At 35.1% G+C, this 23,227-nt stretch overlaps 1 protein-coding gene across 12 annotated transcripts in view; it reads right to left on the bottom strand.

The window, feature by feature from the left end:
- Positions 1-1,704: 1,704 nt before the first annotated feature.
- LOC5568854 (cytospin-A) overlaps positions 1,705-23,227 on the bottom strand; it is a 141,239-nt gene continuing 119,716 nt past the window's right edge. For 6 of the 12 annotated variants that reach the window (XM_021854789.1, XM_021854798.1, XM_021854797.1 and 3 more), the window contains 5 exons: positions 21,536-21,682; positions 21,354-21,480; positions 10,721-10,978; positions 2,062-2,336; positions 1,705-1,992 (listed from right to left, as the gene is read on the bottom strand). In XM_021854789.1, the coding sequence (XP_021710481.1) occupies positions 1,903-1,992; positions 2,062-2,336; positions 10,721-10,978; positions 21,354-21,480; positions 21,536-21,682 (897 nt within the window). In that variant the 3' untranslated portion in view covers positions 1,705-1,902. The remainder of the gene's footprint in view (positions 1,993-2,061; positions 2,337-10,720; positions 10,979-21,353; positions 21,481-21,535; positions 21,683-23,227) is intronic. The other 6 variants (XM_021854790.1, XM_021854799.1, XM_021854800.1 and 3 more) reach the window with 3 other exon arrangements.

The raw sequence follows: 23,227 nt of genomic DNA on the forward strand, positions 1-23,227 counted from the left end.
GTTTGAGCGGTGCCGAATTCACGGGTTGCCATGGTCCCATAAATAACACGGCACCGCTAAAACGTCAAATAGTGAACCCGTGCATAGGTCCATAGTTATTTTTAATGTCTGGTATGAAATTTCACTTCAAAGGCTTTTTATGCTTCAGTGTGATGCAATTGCAATTGCATATTTGCTGGGATGTTCATGTGAGGGTTTGAACGGCTTGCGCATGATTGATGGAAACACAGAGATGAATAAGAAAAAAAACTCAACAATGACAGAAAAAGAAGACCGTCTTCGCGAGTCTCGTCTCAGAAAAAGAATATAACAAATGTTTATCCTCATATCATGTGATAGTTGAAAAATTATAAAAAAAGTCTTCGTTACGGCTCATACAAAACTTTACTTTTTTTCCTACAAAAATGTTATGGAGGGGGGTAGGGTGTTGAAAATGTTCAATTTCAGCGTTACGTAATAAATGGATGCTGCCTTATATAAAATTAATGTTAATATGATTGTTTCGCGAGTGCGCGGAATTAGGCATTTTTCTGCGCGGAATATGGAAAAGCGTGTAAAAAATGCGCGGAATTAGGCAATTTCAACGAGTGAACTATTTCAAAAAAATCACAATTGTAACGTTTGAATACAGTCTAGTTTATTTTTTTCCCATAATCTAAAACAGATCTGCTAGCGATCCACCCAGAAAGCTTTTTTGTTGGTGCAATAATAATTTTTAATTAAGCATTGAAATGTTTTTTTCGTTAACTGCGCTGAGTTACGGCACTTTACGGTACAATGAAAACATTTTATTACATTTTAAAAATAAGCTTTTAATAGGAAGGTTGTACTTACGGAAAAGAAGCACCAGACGCTCATCCCCTGCTGCTGTTCACGGTTTTAAAAACAGAAAACCTATTAGACCGTATCGGAGGCAATAAAATCGTGTTGACAAGCACTTCGAAACAAAAAACAAACATGGCGGCCTCAGAAATATCAAGTTACCATTTGTTCGGTAAAGCATTGTAACACTATAAACTGAAGTACGGTAAAAAATTACAGCCTACGGCGATTCTAAACGATTTACAGTTTTTCGGCACATAAAACGACGATTTTGGTAAAAGTTGTTTTGATATTTTATTTGTTTTAAGGTTTTTCGATAAATCTCGTATGTAATACCGATACATCAGTAAAATATTTAATTACAGTACGTTTCCGGTAAAATAAATTACAGAACAACGATAAAAAATCTGAGTGTGTATTTTTTATCTTGCTATTGACTGTTTAACGATAAACTTGCGACGATCGACGCGCTACCATATTTCATATAACGAAGGGTATTAGAACTAACTTGGAGGTGATGATTTGGAGGTTATTTTGCAATTTGGAGGTTAAAATCCCCTCCAAACACTAGCGATTTTGCGGTGGGATGTTGACGTTTGATGACGAATAAGCAAATTAGGAACGGTTCCTCCAAGTATTGCTTATTATTGACAGTCATCTAAATTTCAACAAAGGTAAACATGTAGTTGAAAACAACGGAAAATTTTCAAAAATTCTAACCAGCTGGAAAAAATAGTGTTGTTACAATAAAACTTATTGTATTATAATAATATTTGTTATTAGTTAATTGAGACTCAAATAAATAAACTAAAAAAAAGAAAGATTTCAGGATGTCATCAAAGCTCGAAATGAAAGTCCATTCCGATGAAAATCCGGCCCATATAGCATATTCATATTGTCAAAATTGTATTGTATTTCGAGTTATGATCAGGTAATCATCAACAATGCAGCAGTTATGTATGCTTTTTTAATAAATAACGGTATAGTAACGCGATTAAAATAAACACATATGCGTGAAACTGGAAGTCATAGAAAATAGTAATTGCCTGCTCGTCACTGCACGTGAAGCTGTCTTAGAATTCATGTTTCGAAATGTTTATAAATTGCCGTCACGTATCCCATTACTTGCTGCCAATCCGGGCGCTCCAGCTGACACATGTCGTCGATACTCTGTGCGGAAGAATAGATATCAGAGATTGTTAGATACTGCAGAAGAATGAAGTCGTCGTTTTTTTATACCAAAGATGTCGGTATTCCAACGCTTTCGGCTGCCACGAAAGCCAAGCTAAAGTTACGTCGTTTATCGTTGGGACTCAGCTTGTCGTAAGGGATGCGATCAGGTAGATAGGAGTGCATAATTGCACACAGCGCGAGGCCATCATTCCAGGAGGAACTGAAATTCGTTATGTCTATATTCCGGTAGCCAACAGTCTTATTCTGACACCATTTCAGCAAAGCATTTCGTTTTGAGCCTCCATTTTTGACCAGTGCATTCAACGGGTCCTTCCGGTCACCTGTTGGGTAAATATAAAGAGTAGGTGACATCGATGCTATAGATTTTAAGTTATATGCCTATTTGTGAATTCGGTTATAATAAGCTGTAGGTATAAAATGAATGTTTCTAGCTATTCATTCAACATTTCTTTTTTAGCTCTGAACAGACGAAAGTTTCGGTAAATTTGGAAATTAAATAAACTAATTCTGACGTGTTATCGCCTAATTGATGTAAAATTTGTCAAGATGCTAATTACAACATTTTTTTTACATTTTCATCGCAATTAAAGTTGTTTGAAAAACCCCAATCTTGAGTTTTGCAAAATTTAAGCTCATTTTTATTTGTCAATATAGAAGCTGGTTCGTTAAAAAAGTACCAGTGCTAAAGACCCGAAGTGTTCTGAAACTCAAATTTGAAAGAAGTTTTCACAGTACTTTAGAGATAACTTAAAAAGTTCAAACGTATTGCTACAAGTTGTTTGAGCTCCATCATTGACTAGCAGCATTTTACTGCCGCATTGATGTTAAATGTCACCAATCAAACCTTCAAATCATATCCTCACCCAAACATAACTGTATTTCTTAACCCTCTAATACAGTCGAATTTCGTTCGTTGCATTATCTTTAAGTGGGCTATGTTTTAATTGGGCTCTCGTTAGTTGAGCTGTAGCCCACCTAAAACGAAGGCAAACGTCACTTTCTGACATAAGACGCAATTTATCAATGTTGGAATCATATCCTCACCCAAACATAACTGTATTTCTTAACCCTCTAATACAGTCGAATTTCGTTCGTTGCATTATCTTTAAGTGGGCTACGTTTTAATTGGGCTCCCGTTAGTTGAGCTGTAGCCTACCTAAAACGAAGGCAAACGTCACTTTCTGACATAAGACGCAATTTATCAATGTTGGACTCTGTTTTTCTTTTGTTCTATGCTATTTGACAGCTCGAAACTCAGCCCGATTAGTGAAAGTATTTCACTAAGTGGGCTACAGGTTTAGTGCAATGAACGAAAGTTGACTGTACCCACATTTTTATTTTCGATCTAAATATCATTTTTAGTAATCTAAAATCGTTCTAAACACGTTTTGGGCAGATTTATTACAGTACATTTAAAAATATATTTTATTTGTACTTTTTCTGTCATTTTTTTTATTTTTCTTGTAATTAACGGAAAAAAAATATTTTAATACCACTGAGCTTTCTTTCTGTGATAGTTTTATCGTAGAAAAATATAAAAGGTACGATTTTTTATATTACACGTTAAATAAACCCGAGGCATTTGTAGGTAATATAAGAATACAGTGATACCTCCATGAGTCGATGTTCTATGACTCGATATCGACTCATGGTACCATACTAAAAGCAAAATGTCATGGTTACTATGATGGTCCCTAGAAGTAGCTTTCCAAAGGATTGCTGTTCCATGACTCGATATTTCCATGAGTCGATGGTCCCTTCAATATCGACTCATGGAGGTTTCACTGTACAATTTTTCAAACAATTAAAATAATACAAAAAAGTTTCGAAAATCATAAAAAAAATTATATGCGTGTTATGAGTCAAGGTTTAAGCCAAAAATTAAATCATTTTGATTTCCGAGCTATGATGAAAATACACAAAATTCCAAAGTGTACTCCGTCTAAAGGCGGGGTTGGGTATTAGAGGGTTAATCTCGACCAAACCGAGAATATTTCGGTTCCACAAAACTAACATCATGTTTAGGAAACAAATAAAATTTTGTAAACCAAATCAAATGAGCTCGGCTCCGTTAAGCCTGACGACACTTGAGCCTACTAAACGAACGAACAGGTGTAAAGAGTGCAATAGTTGAAACGTGATGTCTAAAGTAAAAGTCTTAAGTCTAAAGTGTCAAACATTATGGAACATTTATCCCAAAAACAAATCTCAATTCAATTTTTGTTGAATGCAGTTTGAAGTTGGTTTTTCAATTATTTTTAATTATGTGAAATAACAAAATTTGTAAAAAAAATCACTTTGATTATAGCGTTATTCCTACGTTAGGACTCGTGGAAGAAAAAGTAACTCAAAAATATATGTTTGAGTTCAATGTGGTACCGCATATGAGTGAAAGATATGGGCTAAGCGAAGGTTTGCGAGTTCATAAAGAAATGTCTTTATAAAAAAAAACTTGCTATGGCATATATGCGGGGACAGGGACTAAAATCGTCATAGATGTCTGTTATGTTATATAACTGCGGGACATTTTCCTGTCTCAAGCACTTAAATCTTTCATTGTCGCTTTAGGGACCGTCCACCAATAGCTGCCTAAAATTTCTAATGAAATCTTGTTTTTATGCAATGACACGAAAGAGCATGCTCGGGATCGCAGCAAGCCGTGCGCGCGGGCGACTGCGTTTTGAATTTTCTGTCACGTTTACCTCGGTTCCGCGTTATGGAATTTTTCGGAATTCAGCTTGTGCTTTGAAACAGTTCTTTCCGAACCTAATCTTTAAAAAGCTACATTAGTGCAAAAAAATATGAATCGACAAAAGTGGAATAAGTTTGCACCTGACGTGTGATCGATCGTGAGCGTTTTCTGGCATGAGTGAAAGAGGGATGGAAGCGGAGTAGATGGAAGCTCACATGGCGATGACAGCTGCACCGTGGCCTTCGATCAACTTAGTGAGATTGTTCTGATTTTTATTATTATTATTTCAAGTTTAATTTACATATTTAAACAAATAGGGGAAAGTGGTCCAAAATGCCACTTTGAGGATTTGTGGCGTTTTCGCGTGTGTTCGTTGTGATTCACTTTCAATTTATATACATACATAAATTGCTGTTTTACGGAAGGGGGGGGGGGTCAGAGTAACTTTTCTTTTCGTTTCAGAGAGCGAGTAAGGGCACTTAAGTCCAGGCTTTAGAGCCAGGACATACGGGGGAAATACCTGTGTCACAGCCTAGGAAAAGAACAAACAACAATAGAGTGCGCATTAACTTTCTTAGCAACGCCACTCCCAACGATTTTCTCCCTAAATGGAACGGTTGTCCCCGTTTCTTCCCTCACAATTTTTCAAAATTTTCCGTCTATCATGTTATTCATTCAAGAATATTCTGATTGCCGGAAATTTTTGAATGGATCATTGAAGGAAGTTTTTGCAAGTGCTCACCGCATCAAAACAAAGGCGCCACTGTACATGGGATTTAACATTGTGACAGCATTGCTGTTCTGTCAAACACACAAGGCTACGGTGGCGCTATCTATGCTTTCCATAGCGGCCGTTTTGGTTATTTTAATGATCCATTACCTCCAAACCCCAAGTCTGCACAGTGGGCCAGGCCATTTTAATATTTGTATCAAATCATTGATATGCTGCAAACACAGACAAACAGACGTCACACTCTCATCATTCTCCATCGTCACCTTTTTAACGGTCAATTCAAATATATTGTAGGTGGTTAATCCACCACCCGCAGCGCTCGTATCGTTTTTGTTCGCGTTCGACGTTTACACTAGCGCCACCTGATGGCCCATCTGTCAAACACACCGATTTTAGCATTGGGCGTACATGTTCTCTCGACTATGATTTTGATCGCGATTTGTTCTAAGTGTTACGTCTGTTTGTCTGTGCTGCAAATATTAATGCTGACAAGAAAATACTGGAAGAAATTTCAGTTTTTCTAGGATGCTTTTCAATATTGGCTATGCAAGCACTTAGAATAGAATAGAATAACACGAAAGAGCATGTTCTTATATATATATATATATATATATATATATATATATATATATATATATATATATATATATATATATATATATATATAATTTTCAAAATGGGTCCAACCACAGACAAACACTCGAATTATTTTCATCGTACAGCAGAATAGCGCCCAATTTTAATATTTGGTAGTTGGCCGACGGGCCACTTGTGGCGCTCGCCTCACTTTTGTTCGAGTTTGACGTTTCCGCCACCTAGTTCATGGTTGGCCAAATGAAGTATTTTTAGCATTGGGCGTAAATGTTCACGTGACTATGTTTTAAATTGATATTTGTTCTAACTGTTACGTCTGTTAGTCTGTGGTCCAACTATGAACCTTAAAGGCACAAACGCAATGATAGCGGAACTGCAACGGAAAGCCGAACCGGTTCGCCAGCATGAACTGTGACATACTAGTCGACTCAGTGTTGGTTTACTTTCATTGGTTGACAGCAAAGCCGTGATACCTTCCAAGTCGTCTCGGACATAAAAGAAAATTAATATTTGTATCAGCCTAAAAGAGAGCGAAATATTTGTGTACAGAGCCCCATATCCTTCCTAATAATTATTCTCTCAAATGGGTCTGGGACTCGATTTAAACAAACCACCACTCCTAATACCTTCACGGACTCATTTATGGGATTATCACAGAAATCCGAATCTCAGAGGGCCGAATCACAAAAGGGCGAAGACATTCCAGCCTACAACAAAAGCCCGAAAACACAGAATGCCATAAAGTATATTTCCGCTAGATAAACTAATTCAGCTAATAATATTACTAGGGTATTTTGTCCCGCCTTGTCCTACTATAAAAATGTTCAAAATATTGTAGAAAAATGTGCTGAATGTTTGTTGTTTTCAACAAAATGGCTTTTAAAATTTCAGCTTAATGTGGTTTCGGCATTCAGAAAATACTCCAGAGAGTCCTGTAGACTATGCTCCATGTAGATCAAAATGTTAATTAAAATATATTAAGAATCTTATGATCAACACTGCGCCGTAAAATATACCGATCAATCAGGTCCGTCACACTCAGGCTCAGATTGGGTGCCACTTCTAGTACTAGTACTTGGTCCCTCGGTAGTACAAAAGGTACCCAAGTTTGACAGATCGCAGTACACTTTTCACGGCATTCTAGATTACCTTATGTGCCATAAAATTTTGGGCAACTGCAAGGGACATGGAGGTCTTTAATTTGTCTTTGGATCAATCACACAAATTTGTCGACATTTTGGTTACGGACGTTATTAAGAAACGCATTCGGCCCTGAAAATTAGCTCCGAAGAAAAGGTTGCGGCCGAACGCGAAACCTGAGCGATCTGTCAGCGTATTCTTCTTAATTACCGTACTATTTCTAAGAAGTACTTGGGACATTTAGAGCATCCGTTGGACTCGAATGAGGTCATTTTCCCTAATCTTAGGGTTACGGCTTTAATTCAATTTCGTCCGAACCGTCAACGAAGGTGGTAGTGTCGCGTAGTGCGTGTATCGTGTTCTTGACCTTGTGAGTGAAAAGCTTAAACCGATAGAACAAGGTGGTTGTAGTTTCTTTTATTTATTTATTTAATCACCGTCTTCGACTTATGCCGTACAGACTGTTATTCAATCTATTTTTTTCTAGTTCTTAGTTGAATAGTAAAAGTCAAGGAGAATTGAGCGTATCTAAAACGAGAAATTCTGCGAGAAGTTTCTAAATGTATTTATCCAGGAATATTTTCAGTAAATGCCCAAGGATATTTTTTTAATTGGAAAATACTTGAAAAAAAATGGAAAAAAAATTCTAAAACAAACCCCATAGTATTCTCTGATGAATCTCTTGTGAGAAATTTTGATAAACTCTAGCAACGGTATAAAAGAAAATTTCTTATTTTTTAATTAAAATTTTGGAAAATAATTATTCAATTGAATCTCAAGATTTTATAATGTAGGATTTTCTGAAGGAATTCCGTGAACAACATCGAACGGAATTCCTGAAGAAATGTGTGCATGGATGATCGAAATAATTGCTGTTAGTATTGGCTCGTCTGAAACCCTTAATGATGGACATTTTACTTGAAAAATCACTCCAGAATTGCTTGAAAACTTTTAGAAACGAACTGTTGTATGAGAAATTTCTGGTCGAAGTTATTGAGGGAAAGTTTGTAATATATTTCCTGGTATAACCCTTGAAATTTGTTATCTTTTTTTTTATTGACAGCTCCATCAGAAATGACATCCCATTCTTGATCGATTGATTTTTTTTTGTCAGCAGCATACTGGGCTCATTAAGTTGGTATGCTGATTCGACATCCAATCAGCTATTTGTCTTTCTCGTATGTATATATATCAATTAAGTTGTTTGAATTGAAGTCATATTATTTCAAAGTTACAATATTCACCCAATGATATCCCGACCAATGGATTACAACAAAATTGTAGCACAATAATATTAACATTTGTCACAAATAACAAATTTTGTCTCATTTTTGTTAGAATCACGTTGAATTGATGGAGGAAATTATAACATAATTAAAACATAATCAGTTATAATAACAAAGGCTGTTTCTCAAATGTGTTTCAATTCAAAACATAATTATAACACAATTTGTTGCAAAAAATGAGAGGAACTGCTTATAACAAATTTTGTTATGATTCAGTTATGAAAAATTACAAAATGAGTTATATATAAATATATTTATGTTTGATTTGAAAAATATTGTGAGTAACATTTTTGTTTAAATTATAACATATTTTGATTTCATTTTGTTAAGTGTTACAACCTTGTAATCCACTGGTCGGGATTTCATAAGTCCAAGAAACACCAAAAGATCCACAGAAACAGATAGCCAGTAATATAAAATTTTGCATAATTTGAAGAAATGTTACAATTATACATACAAAATTCAGATTAATCCCTTAAATTATTCTCCATCCTAAAACCTCGGAATTCTGTTCAAATATCTTAAACTTTTTCAACAAACAAAATTAGAGAGCTTACGGTTCAAATCACAAGTATTCTCGGTAATGTCAAATTTTCGAACTTTCTGGAGTTACCGACTGGTTGGACACGAGGGCAATACGTGGCATATGGATTTTTGACATATGGACATTTGGCCGAATGGACGTATGGTCGAAAGGATTATTTACACTAAGCTGAAAATATTTCAAGCAACATTATTCCTTCTTTTTATGGTAGGCAGTTCTGTCGAGTTGCTCCACTTTTTTTCAAATACAGTAGTGACCCGATTTTGTCAGCCCCCCGTTTTTAGCATCCTTTTTGCCCGATTTTGTCAACCTTAAAATTGAAATTTATTTTAATCAGAGTAAGCTCGTCTATACTGGCAATATTGGGTGCATAAAGTCAATTATGACCTTGGTCACGTCTATACAATCATCTAAAGACCAAAATTTTGAAATCTGAAATTTTAAATAATTATTCATGAAACTGATCAATATTACCTTGCATCACGGTACTAGAGATGGTCGGGTCCCGACCCGGACCCGACCCGAACCCGACCCAAACCCGAAAATTTTTCCCTGTGTCAACCCGAACCCGACCCGAAACCCGAAATTTGTTGTAAAAAAAACGAATAAAACCCGAGTTTGAAAAGATGGTAAATTCATCGTTTCTGATCCATAGGGAAGCTTTAAGGTTCTTACTATGTTCACAATTCTCACCAAACCCGAGCTAAACCCGACTCAAACCCGACTTTTTGTAAGCCCGAACCCGACCCGTACCCGATAATTTTGTAGTTTTCAAACCCGACCCGAACCCGAACCCGAAAAATTTAAAATTTTCAAACCCGAACCCGACCCGAAACCATCTCTACACGGTACATAGAAAATTGAAGTGAAAACACAATGTTTATTTTAAAACTAAGTCCTTAAGTTAAAATGAAACTTGAAACCAGTCGAATTTTTTTTCCCGATTTTAGCTCTTTTCCGAATTTGTCAACCCTAAATTCAGCATGGATCTGACAAAATCGGGACATTACTGTATGTCTTATTCGGTCAAACATCCGTTCGCCCAAACGTAACATTCACAGATTCCCACGAATCGAAACAACGTAAAAATATTCATAATTAGCTCTTTGCGCTAGTGGTAATACATTATATTACATTATATACATGGACACATTATAGGAGAAAAACATACGTGCTCGTTCGCCACGGTTTTAAAACTAGCACTCTTGCAAGCCAGACGAGTGCTTTACCAACTATGCTACTGAGCCGCTTGGCGACTCAATAGATCAGAAGGTTACATGTTTCGAATTCGAAGCATTCAAAGTTTGTGTCAATACGTAGAAACGTCGGTAAAATCTTCAAAATTCTAAAGTTATGAGCAAATCGCCGAAGCTAATTTTGAGTATACTGAAATCACAAGAAAATCTTGATAATATTAACAAATTTAATTAGAAAATTCTAATCCTTTCGAAACATCCTAAAAACCAATATATTTCATTAAATTTTTATCCAGTGCCAAAATTGAATGCTTTCATCATAGTTCATGCTGGTAGTTACGATATGTAGGCCTTACATTCTTTTGCAATCATTCTAAAAGATAGTTACCAAGTACCTAACTATCAATACAGCAATAGAACTCAATAAACAATAACAACTCAGTTCACATCCAATACATAATAAAAAAAAACAGAACAAATAGATAAATGATAGTAAAGAATAATAAATCTAAAACATACTTATGTCGCCGTAGCTGTTTCGCCGAACGTAGTCCATCGTTTTGTGTGACAGTATCGATGCAGTAACATGGTCATCGGCTTGTTGTTTGAACAATTTCCCGGAGTGACTATAACTATTACTTATCAGGGTGGAAACTTTGTTGTTGTTGTTGCAACTAATGTTATTGTTACTGTAATTGCTATTGTTATTATTGCTACTGTCAAGATTACCGCTGCTGTTTGCGATGAGATTTTGAGTTTTAATCAGCAATACTGTATCTATAATTGAAACAAATAAAGAAACACAATCAAAAAAGGCAAACACAAATGCAAATAATACATAAACACATTGAACACAAAAAAACATTTGTAGTAAAACGTGAATGTGAAACAAAAACAAATACACAATAAACAAACATGTATAAAAAAATGAAATCAAGTGTTACTCACATGCAGTCAATGTTTAAAGTTGTTAAATGACACTTGTTTAATGTATGTTATTCACCCTTTTCGTTAGCACAGATAAACTTTACGAGTAAAAAGATAAGTGCTTGTACACAAATTATAAAGTAATGGCGGTATAGCTCCACTGCATCGTTTGTTATTTCTTTTGGGTCAGAGGTGAAAAAAATAGAAACCAACAATACCAGTACATGACGTATTAGTTATCAATTAACGTTTATACATATATGTTTCGAGCGGCGAATTTCACAAAGTAAACGATAACGAAAGATCTACACCACAATAAGAAATGTTCCAAAGATTAGAAGCCCATTCACAAATTTCATAACACTAAAGGAAGTGGGTGGGTGTCCTTAAAATGTTACGTTACAGCTTATACAAAATTGGAAAAATATTCATACAAAACGCGTTACGAGGGGGTGGGTGGGTGTCAAAAATGACCATTTTTGGCGTTATGAAATTTGTGAATAAACCCTTAATGGTAGTCATTGGTCGGCATATTAGTTTGTTTTGTACACTTTTAGAATAAATCGCCAAATGTTGTGAGAAAAAAAAATCGCAGGATTCAAACAGAAAACAACAAAATACAGATAATCCTGTGAAATCTACTAGGGTGTCGGTACCAATGATTATTTTCAATGTACCAGTAGATTCCCGGATAAGAACGTGCCATTCAGTGAATGGAATCAACCATTGATGTACAATATAAAGTATTCGATACAATACAGCGTGTTGTAATTGAATGGTGAAGCACATTATTCTTATTTAAATATACAATTCAAAAACAGTTTAGTGTATTGTATCAGAACACTATATTGTTTTGCATTGTTTTTTTAACCTTACAATTTTGATCAAATTCTTATCGTGTAATACAACTGTTTCTTTTTTCTGTGTAGCTTGGCTAACAGAACAAAACAAGTTCAGAAAGCAAGAAACATTTGGTGAACAATATTTAAAAAGTAGAAATAAGTAGCTTTGTAAAAATAAGTGACTTTAGCTGTGATTTTCCAAAGGACGAATACAGCCGTGATGAAGAATTTTACTTTTTAGGAGTTATAATCTTTTTGCTACTGTCGGCATGAATATCCGGTTAGTTGGGGGACAATGCATACAAAATACAAATTCTATTCTTTTCGCCACCAATTAAAATATATTTTGTCGAATTGCTCGTGTATTGTTCAACAATACACAAATTGACATTCAAAACAATTCATAAACATCGTTTTGTTTTATTTTTTCCAAAAGCCTTGCATGAGAAAATATCAATATTTGTATTGTACCCATACTTTATATTGTAAAAACCTCATATACCATACAGTTGTTCAAAACAATATATTGTACTGTAATTGTATTGTTATTTTCCAATTTAACCTATTGTATTTACAATGTTTGTATGGTACTGTTACAATACGTTATATTGTTTTTGTATTGTATTGTTTATCCGGGTTGGACTATGGAATAATACACTGTTGGTTTACTGACAAAAACCTTAAAAATAAATTAAAACTACGGTAAACCTGTAAAATACTAATTTTGCACACCACTAACACGCAGTGAAAATAGGCTTAGAATAAATCAGTTTCTTAGACCGCAAGGCCGAGCATTCAATTCTTGATCGGACCTTTTTCAAGTTTTTCTTTTTGATTTTGTACAACGAAATTTCAGGAACCTGCAAAACAGTCTAAGGGGCCGTCCATTAATTACGTAAGGGTTTATGGGGAAAGGGGGGTTTTCAGATTTCTTACGCGCCATACAATTATTTTCTTATTTTCAAACAAAAAATCTTATTATGGAGGGAGAGGGGGTCCGAAAAATCCCAAAAATTGTCTTACGTAATAAATGGACAGACCCTAAGTGTGTTAGCTATTTAGACATACACTCCAACCTCTTTTTACGACCTTTTTTTACAACGATTATTTTTACGACCGAAATTTAGATTAACGATCGTTTTTATAAATAATCAATATCTTAGAGAGTATTCAGAAATAGAGGGTCTTGAGGTTCCGCAAAATTTTTCAGTAGATTAGGAGCTAACATGTGGTGGTCATAGGGGCCCATATAGCCGTAGCGGGAAACGCGCAGCTATTCAGCAAGACCAAGCTGAGGGTCGTGGGTTCGAATCCCACCGGTCGAGGATCTTTTCGGGTTGGAAATTTTCTCGACTTCCCAGGGCATAGAGTATCTTCGTACCTGCCACACGATATACGCATGCAAAAATGGTCATTGGCACAGTAAGCTCTCAGTTAATAACTGTGGAAGTGGTCATAAGAACACTAAGCTGAGAAGCAGGCTCTGTCCCAGTGGGGACGTAATGCCAGAAAGAAGAAGATGTGGTGGTCATAGAAATGCGGAATTCTGCCACCAGGCGGCGCTAGTGAGCATAGAAATTTTGTTTTTCTGATATCGCAGGATCCTGACCACTTAGAAAGATGGCGTCTTCGGCAAAGTTGTTCAGTACCTCAAGCGCCATAATTATAAAAGCCATGAGATTCAAAATTTTGCCACCGGGCGGCGCTAGTGAGCATGATACTTTTGTTTAACTGTTATCTCATGATCCTGACCACTTAGAGCGAAGGTGTCTTTGGCAAAGTTGTTCAGTACCTCAAGCGCTATCATTATAAAAACAATGAGATTCAAAATTTCGCCACCAGGTGGCACTAGTGATCATGAAACTTTTGTTCTGCGGTTATCTCAGGATCCTAACCACTCAGAAAGATGATGTCTAAGTGGTCTGGGGCAGAAATTCGAATCTAATGGCTTTCATAATGATAGCGCTTGAGCTACTGAACAACTTTGCCGAAGATGATTCTAAGTGGATCCTGACATAACAGCGAAACAAAAGTTTCATGCGCACAAGCGCCGTCTGGTGGCAAAGTTTTGCATCTCATGGCTTTTATAATGATAGCCCTTGATCTAGTGAACAACTTTCCCCAGTACGCCATCTTTGTGTATGGTCAGTATCCTGAGATATACGCAAAACAAAAGCTTGATGCTCACTAGCTTGAGAATCTCATGGCTTTTTTAATGATAGCGCTTGAGTTACTGAATCTTCGAATCGCATGGCTTTTATAATGATAAATAAATGGTGGAATTTCTTGACTTAAATAATGATAGTCCTACTGAACAACTTTGCCGAAAACGCCATCTTTCTAAGTGGTCAAGATCCTAAGATATCTGAAAAACAAAAGGTTCATAGCCCATGATCTAGTGAACAACTTCACCGAAGACGCCATCTTTCTAAGTGGTCAGGATCTTGAGATATCCGCGAAACAAAAGATTCATGTCTTTGCTAGCACTGCTTGGTGGCGGAATTTTAATTGAGCAGTGTTGCCAGCTGCGTCAAAATTTTGAACTCTTGATGAAAACCTGGATTACAGTTGAAAAGTATTGCTATGTTGCTAAGCATTCATTTTTTCAATTCCGCTCAAGTTTTATGGTTTTGATCTTTTTTTTTATTCTTCATAAACAGTGTTGCCAACCACATGAACATTTGGGCTTCGGCCGACTGTATGGCACGTTACCTTTAAAATTCTGAATTCGCCTACAGGTTGTCCTACTTTTATGTTAGTAAGAAATTCGAAATACCCAGGTAATCAATAAGCACGAGAAGTCCCTTACTATTTCGTCAAATCGGGCATTTAGTGCTAATATAGAACTATATAACGACTTGATTCTACCCCATTACCCCGAATCCCACTAACCCGAATGCCATTACCCCGAATTCCAAATCCCCGAACGACCCATAACCCCGAATGACATGACCCCGAATCCCAAAATCATGGGGAAATGTCATCAACGTCATAATACAAGATAATTGTAAATTCGGGGAAATAGCATTCGGGGTGATGGAATTCAGGGAAATAGTACATTCGGGGTAATGGCAATCGGGGTGATGGCATTCGGGGAAATGGGATTCGGGGTAATGGGGTAGAATCAACGACTTATATGCCCTGCACTAGCACTATGTCGACAACTTGGGGAGTTAATTGATTGATGATTAATAGCGCAACTTATTGGCTTCGACTATAATCTACACCACTGAACGTTCGGTAATTCAACTGAATTTCTATAAAATTTTACCGAACTTTTATAAACTATAACAAAAATATGTAATATTTATGTGAAACTTCACCGAAGTTCAGTAAAATTTCACAGATTTTATTTGACAAAATAATTACCCAAAGCTCAGCGGTTTCAATTCCGGTAAAGTCGTTTACATTTTCTATGTTCTAGGCATCCCTTTTGTACTGCATTGTTATATTTAACGAAAATTGACCGAGTTTCGCGTGAACATCCAAATAAGTTCTTGCAGTAGTTTGCGATAAGCCAATCATGCTTTAGCTATCTGGGTTCAAATTATAGAAATATCGACTTATGGAGAGCACGATGTATGGAAATTGTATGGAACCGAGAAATCCATCGAGTTATCGAGTATATATAGAATATCGAGTTGTAGAGAGTCGACTGTATTTATTTATCTTTCGCAAATTTATGAATTTTGGCTTTGATTTTTCTAATTTTTATTTTTGAAAATCCCTATTCTTATTTATATTTTTGAAGCCTTTTCTGGGTAGCGATTTGACAATAATGAAAATTCGAGTGTTTGCAGTACTTTTATAAATATAAAATTTCTTATTTTTTTTTTTTTGGGACATATTTTATTTTCCGTGTAACTAACTAAAAATCGATTTGAAATTATTTCAATTTCATCTGGCGAGATGTAATAGGTTGATTGTAAAATAATATAAAATGTACAAGTAAACTTAAAACCGAATTTAGAATTCTATGTCATTTAATTCCACTAGAGTTTTTATCCTTTGACAGATAGCTCGAAGATTTATTACAAAATGTACAATTTTTTGTATTACACGTTAAAGTAGACCCAGGCATTTGTAAGTTATAAAACAACATTTCAAACATTTTTCTGAAATACAAAAATGTTTCAAAAGTCGTACAAAACTTCCTAATACACCCCATTCTGTTTTTGCACGGGGATGCGTACCGTGCAAAAAAAGTTTTCAGTTCAAAATTTCAAAAACCGTGCAAAAAAGTAATACCAGTTCTCGATGTTTTATGCAAAAATAAGGTTTTGGCGGAAAAAAATGTATGGAAACTTTTTTTTGCACGGCCGTACATTTGAAGGGCAGAGCGGGAAAAACCGTCAAGATTCAAGTAAACGTAATTAAAATTTCTAGGTGTTTTTGATGTTTTCAAATTTGAAAAATTGTATACCTAAAAGTAGTTGTGTGTTGGTAACGTGCTAATGTTTTTCTTTATATTCATAATCTATTTATTAGTGAAAAACAAGAAGTGAATATGCTTTTGACCAAAATAAGTTCATCTGACCGTTACCACAATGGTCGGGGGGCTCCATATAAAGGGACGGCCAAAACTACCAAAAACATTTTTGAGATTTTTATGATTTTTATAATTTTAAAACCTCATGTGTTATATTATTATGATCCTTAATTGAAATTTAACTAAAATTTAAATTTCTATGACTTTCATGACGGCAAATCGGCTGAAGTCAAAAAATTTAAAAATGTAACAATAAAATAAAGTACAAAATTTATAATTTGGGAATGCAATATTTCCCCAAAGCTACGCATAATCCGAAAGCTTATGGTTCAACACTTTAATCGAGCATGAGGATGAAAAAAAAAAATGGTTGAAGTTTTAATGCTATTAAATATTACACTTTGGTAATTTTGATGATATTGAACATGAAAAACAACTCTTGTCGCGTCATGTCCATGCCATTTCGAATATTGCACATCAAAAAGCATCCTTAGATCTCACAAAAAACCTTGAAAGTTTTTGCAGAAATTTGCTGATTTGCAAGTTAGAGCTATTTGAATAATTCGATATGTTACATATATTTTGACGATATTTTTCATACAAAGTTTATTTAAAATATATTTAACCACTATTCATACAAATTTTGACCAAACTCGATCAAATACAAACAAAATTTGTGCTTTCATCCCAGTTTCACAAAAAAATAAATTAAAAAAAACTTTTTTTAAAGTCACGTAATTTGTGAATAATTCCTTCTGAAACAATAAAAATGCCAAATAACATACTCAAAATAATCCAAACGTCATTGTTACGTGAAAACATACGTGATTTTTTTCCATCGTACTTTTTACGTAGCTCTTACGTGAATCATAGGTAGCCCAGAATGAACACATGAACTTTTGAACTTCGTCCAATCCACCGGCGCTACACGTAAGAGCTACGTGGATTTTCCGGTAGCATTTACGAAGCGTTTCGATAGGACCTAGATGGTTTTGCATTAAATTTAACTGTAATAAAGACCAATCTTATTTCTAATAGGCTTTGGAAGAACACTAATTTCCAATTGGAAAATGTAAACAAACTTAAAAGATTGCGATATTTTAATTGTCAATCTGAGCATTTTGAATCCTGTTTTCCCAAAGTTTGGTCTGTCTAGTTGAAGCCTTCGATGGCTATAATTGATAGAGGTTATAAATCAGGTATAAAATATGAAGTAATACAGAGATTCTTCGGTATTCAAAGCATATTTACTTTGAAATCAATCTTACACAGAGTTTAAACCAGCAGCAGCTTCTGATGTTCGTCAAAAATCAAGCGGGCGCCATCTTAGGATTTGAGCTCAACACCGAATGTACGTAAAATATGCAGATGTCAAAATGAACTTAGGCACCTACGTGAATTTCACGTGAGTGCGATAGGTAACCTCAGTAAAAATTACCGAGTCACTATTTGGTGGTTATGATTGGTTTAGTGATCTTTATCTTAGTCGGGTGAAGTGGAGGTAAAATGAATTTGGAATGATCTACGTGATTTTTCACATAGCAATGATGTTTGGATTTTTTTGAGTGTATTCAGACTACATATTTCATCGATTAAGGCGATAAAAATAGTTTTGGCCAAACATCAATTTTCTCCGATCATTGTGTGTTGTGCGCAACCCAAGAATTAAAGAAAGAAGTCAAAGGATGCAAGAAAACATGCAAACTGTCAGTGAGCTGTCTCCTCTCTCTCTGATTATGCACAAATTACGTCACGCTCCAAGGGGGGGAGGGGGTCGAACCAGGCATGACAAGCCTCACCAAATTTTCAGAGGACTCATACAAAAAGTGTGACAAAGGGGGGAGGGGGTAGGAAAAGTTGAAATTTAGCGTGACATAATTTGTGTATCATCCCTTACGCCGACCATGCGAACATGGACAGTTTAGATGTTTTAAAAATATACATGGACATTAGGGTGCGGCTTATTTTTAGAAAGTTCTCAAAACTGAAAATTCGTGTGCCCTTTTGAATTCAAATCCCATAAAAAGTGAAACCTTAAATTTAATTCAGCCAAAAATATTAAGATTCAGAGGTGGCGCAAGCGACTTGAAGGTGAGTTTTCAAGCTATGAAATATGACCTTTAGTGAAGAAATTTTTAAAAAGTTTGTAGAACATAAATTTTTTTTTTTTTTTTTTTTTTTTTTTTTTTTTTTTTTTTTTTTTTTTTTTTTTTTTTTTTTTTGTATGGTATTCAGTTGGAGCTGCCTGACAGCTTAACTTGTCAAGGCTGAACCCTCGGTCTGGCTTTTGCCAAGTTTCCCCTCTACCAGGACCAATACTCAGACGGACTAGGCAATGGCGCCCACATGAACACTGTTTTTTATTAGTATTGTGACGTGGTAGTTTTTGAAAAGTGCCCATATTCCCTTGCTTCTGAGAAAAGGAAGCATTGTGAAAATCAGCAGCTCCATCAGAATTTGTTAAATAGTTGTGTAGTAGTGTCATTACTAATACTGTCTAGTCGAAATGGTTTTGAATAATTTGTCATTCAAGTGCTATTCTGATTACTCCTGTCTTTTACGTAAGATTAGAGTCTTAAATGTCAATTGTCATCAAGTTTTAACAAAATTAGGCTGTTTAGTAGTAGTTCTAGTTAATTTTATTTTTTGTTGTTAAAAGTGTTTATTGCTCATTACGTTCATATATCCTTAAAGAAAAAAGTCGCTTTCCTTGTTTGTTCAAAAATTTTTCGAAACTAGCAAGTGTACCCTAATGATCGATCTCAGCGTCTTACTTTCCATAGTCATTTTATAGTGAATATTGAAGAGTAAAGTTACCTTAGGCTTCTATTACAGTCTCCTACATGATTCACTTTTCGGTGGCAAATGCAATGCTTCACAACGCCTACTTTCTACTTGTAAATTTTGCGAAAATGAAGCTGGAATTAGATTATTTATACCGCTGTTACAAAAAAAGGTATTTCTTATTATGGCAATGTAAAAACCATATTAAAATAAGATTGTCGCCACTTATTTCTACTCAGTGAATCTACTAGTCATTTTCCTAAGAGTTCCTATGTATTCCCTACGTCGTATATGATAACGATGTATCTAACTAGCTAATAGTAAGAGTGGCTACGGATCATTCTGGTTAGCAAAAGGCAAACTGAACGTCACCAATAGTATTAATGTCCACTTCGAATAGATTAATTATTTGAAATGGGCATCAATTCTATCAATGACGCAGAATGTCCGTTGGATCACATCCGAGATATTATTGCGTCTATGCCATATGAATTATGACGCGGCTTTAAGCAAAAAGTGCCAAAATGTGATACCACCACTACAGGTTACGCCTTTGGTTTCCATCATATGGGCTAATGGATTATGCCCTCCCATCGCGGCAAGGTCGCATAACCAAGAGGAGGGAAGTTTGTAGAACATAAAATTTGTCTAAAATTAATACTAATTTTAGTTAAAAATAGTTTTTTTTTCGTTTATTTTCGTCTTTTTACTAAAAAAATAATTTTTGTTTGCCCATATATTCTTGAATACTCAACCGATGCCAAATCTTTTTACATGCTTTTGAAGAAAATTTAGTAGGTTTTAAATTAAAATTTAGTTAAAAAAATTCAATTATGTGCTTATATAAAAAAAAACTCCCCAAAAACGTGAATTATCAACGGAAAATATTATATTTTTCAAATTTTTGTCGGTTAAACGTTAAAACCTAAGCTGAAACTGTTTTTTCTCATTTGTTAAACTTTCAAAAAGATACAAAACAAAAAGCAATTTTTCAAAAACAAAAATAATTTTGATTTTTTTTAAATATACATTTTTTGACTTATAGTTATAACAAGATGCTTTATAAACTTTAGTTAAACGGTACAAATGTAATTTTCGGCGAAAAATAATCATCAATTCGAAGAAATTTGATTGGTTTTCATTAAAATATCCCGTTTTAATTAAATTTGTTGTATACACACTATGAAAACAACTAAATTAGCTTCAAAAGCATGTAAAAAGATCTAGAATCGGATGAATATTCACGAAGTTATGGCCAAACGGAGATGATTTTTTTTTTGGTAAATAGAGGAAAATTTGGGAGAAAAGTAATTTGATATTATACAAACTTTTCATAAGTTTAATTTTGAAGAAAATGATGCTAAGAGCTTTAAAATTGGTTGAGAAATAACCAAAGTATGAAGACTTCACTGAAGGTCATATATTATAACTTGAAAATCACCTTCAAGTCGCTTGCGCCACCTGAATCTTAATATTTTTGGCTCAAAATTTGAGATTTCCCTTTTTATGTGATTTGAATTCAGAAGAGCACATGAATTTTCGGTTTTGAGACATTTAGAAAAATAAGCCGCATCCTAATGGACATTGTTTTTTTATGTTTTCAATAAGAGATAATCAATTTCGTTGGGATAATTTACGGACACCCTGTACACCAATCAATCTAAAATTTCAAGAAATTACTATACTTGAAATAACAGGAAAAATATCAGCGAAAAAATTGCAAACTAAATTTTATTGATTTTGGCCAGCTTTTTTTTTATTTGAGAAAAACGTTCAAGTATTATGCCTGAAATGTAGTGCTTTTGTCATCCGCTTTCCGAAAACAAAAAAATCGTAACAATTGGGTAGCCTTTCTCTTTTTTAAGGGTGTCGTGATTTGTAAAATATAGATGCATCCAGCAGAAAATAAAAACACTTATGGTGTATTGCGACTAATTATTGTGTTTAGTATAAAATTTTATTGTGAATTTGTATGGCATACTGTTAGTTGGTCAGAAATTTACTTGTTATATGTGGCACAAAACTAGCTACGCTACACTACATGTGGTATTGTCTACACAATTAAGAACTACTAACTACACACTCCAAATGCTATTGTTCTCTGGCTCACCTGTGGGGTTGTTCTTGGGGTTACTGCTAATATTACTAACAGTTGTGGGCTGCTGTTGCTCACGCAGTGGACTTTTTGCCGTAATTGAAGATATCAGTGGCGAATGAAGCTGCGAAAGAGAAAAGGACTATCACGAGTGAGTTCCATAAGTAGGACTTTCTAGGCCTAATAAACGAACATACCACAGAGCTGCTTTCGTTTCCGTTGTGATTGTTGGTATTTTTTGCCACTGCGTTGTTGGTCGGCATCGAGGGGTTCACCACTGTATCGGCTGGAATGCTATTTATGCTAGAGCTAGAACTACATCGCGACTCGGCGGTAACTTTGGCCTGTTGAAACAGAAAACAATGTTTTAGCTCACTGGATGAATATCTAAGAAAATATTGATAACATTTTGATTGACAAATTTACGAAAGCCTGTTGGAAAATATCTTTAGTGGAATACCTGATTAGAATCTCTGACAAACTTAGAGAATGCGATTCGAATATTGAGCAATTCTCGCTGAAACCAGGCCGCCATCGGCACCCACCGTTAGAATTCAAATTGTATGTCACTTATCGCTAGTTTTTGATAAAACTTAAGGTGATTATAAAACGAAGCCAAACTTTGAATTTTCAAGTGCACAAGACGAGAAAATCTGACAACAGTTCGCGTTGAAAACCAATCAAATTGCTTGCTTCCTGGTGATGACCAATGGGATAGATTTTCAACGCGAAGCGCTGTTTGGCTCTCAAGTCTTGTGCTCTTGAAAATTTGAGTTGTGGCTTCGTTCTATGATCACCTTAAGGGTGGTACTTTCGGATTTCTCAAATTGGTGGACCTCTCGTACGCCGTGGAACACATAGCAAACTTAGTAGCGCCCTTGTAACACATAGCAAACTTAGTGGCATCGTATAAAGAAAGGATATAGCTTTTATTTGAAGCAGAAAAAAAAAATTGGCGGTTATTTTGAGTTTGACCGCCATTTTGAATTTCGTTAGAAAAATCGTTTTTTCACCATTAGCGCACCGTACGTTTTGAATTCTGAAATCACCATCAGAAAGCTGAGAAAAAACTGAATAAGATAGGCTACAGAAACTAGGTGAGCAATGATATTTACCCTATGAAATTATCGATTATCTGAATCATGTTCTATGATTTTGGCGTATATGGCGAGTGAAACCAACACAAACATCAGTTTTTTGCACAACAAAGACACAAGTTTTCGATCGTTGGTGTTTTATTTGAGTCTAGTGAAGAATAAGAGTATTATCTTAAGTAAAAAATCTGGCGGCCATCTTGGATTTTGACGCCATCTTGATTTTAAGGAGTAGAATGAATTTTTCACCTTGATAGCACTCAATATGTTGAATTTTAATGTAGCCGTTAATCTTCTTTTGTCTGTTCTTTTGCCTGGCGTCACGTCCCTGCTAGAACAGAGCCTGTTTCTCAGCTATGATAACAGGTTATTGAAAAGGAATTTTATTTTATAACGCTTATTTGTTACCAGAATGATTCTTCAACATATCTTCGAGTTGAGGAATAGAAATAGCAACATTCTTTCATTTAAAATTATTGATGGAAATGAACATGCAGTTGAACAGCTGAGATAAGGTACAGAGAAAAGAATTTTAAATATAAATGAATTCTATATGGATTCAACAAAAAATAGGTGAAAAACTCATTTACTACTTAAAACCAAGATGGCGTCAAAATCCAAGATGACCACCAGATGTTTTCACTCAAAAGAATACTCTTATCACAGACAAACAGACGTAACTCTTAGAACAAATCTTGATCAAAATCATAGTCACGAAGACATGTACGCCCAATGCTATAATAGGTGTATTTGGCCGACGGGCCAACAGATGGCGGTAGTGTGTAAACGTCAAAC

The sequence above is a fragment of the Aedes aegypti genome, chromosome 3 (genome assembly GCF_002204515.2).
Source record: "Aedes aegypti strain LVP_AGWG chromosome 3, AaegL5.0 Primary Assembly, whole genome shotgun sequence".
Taxonomy (NCBI): domain Eukaryota; kingdom Metazoa; phylum Arthropoda; class Insecta; order Diptera; family Culicidae; genus Aedes; species Aedes aegypti.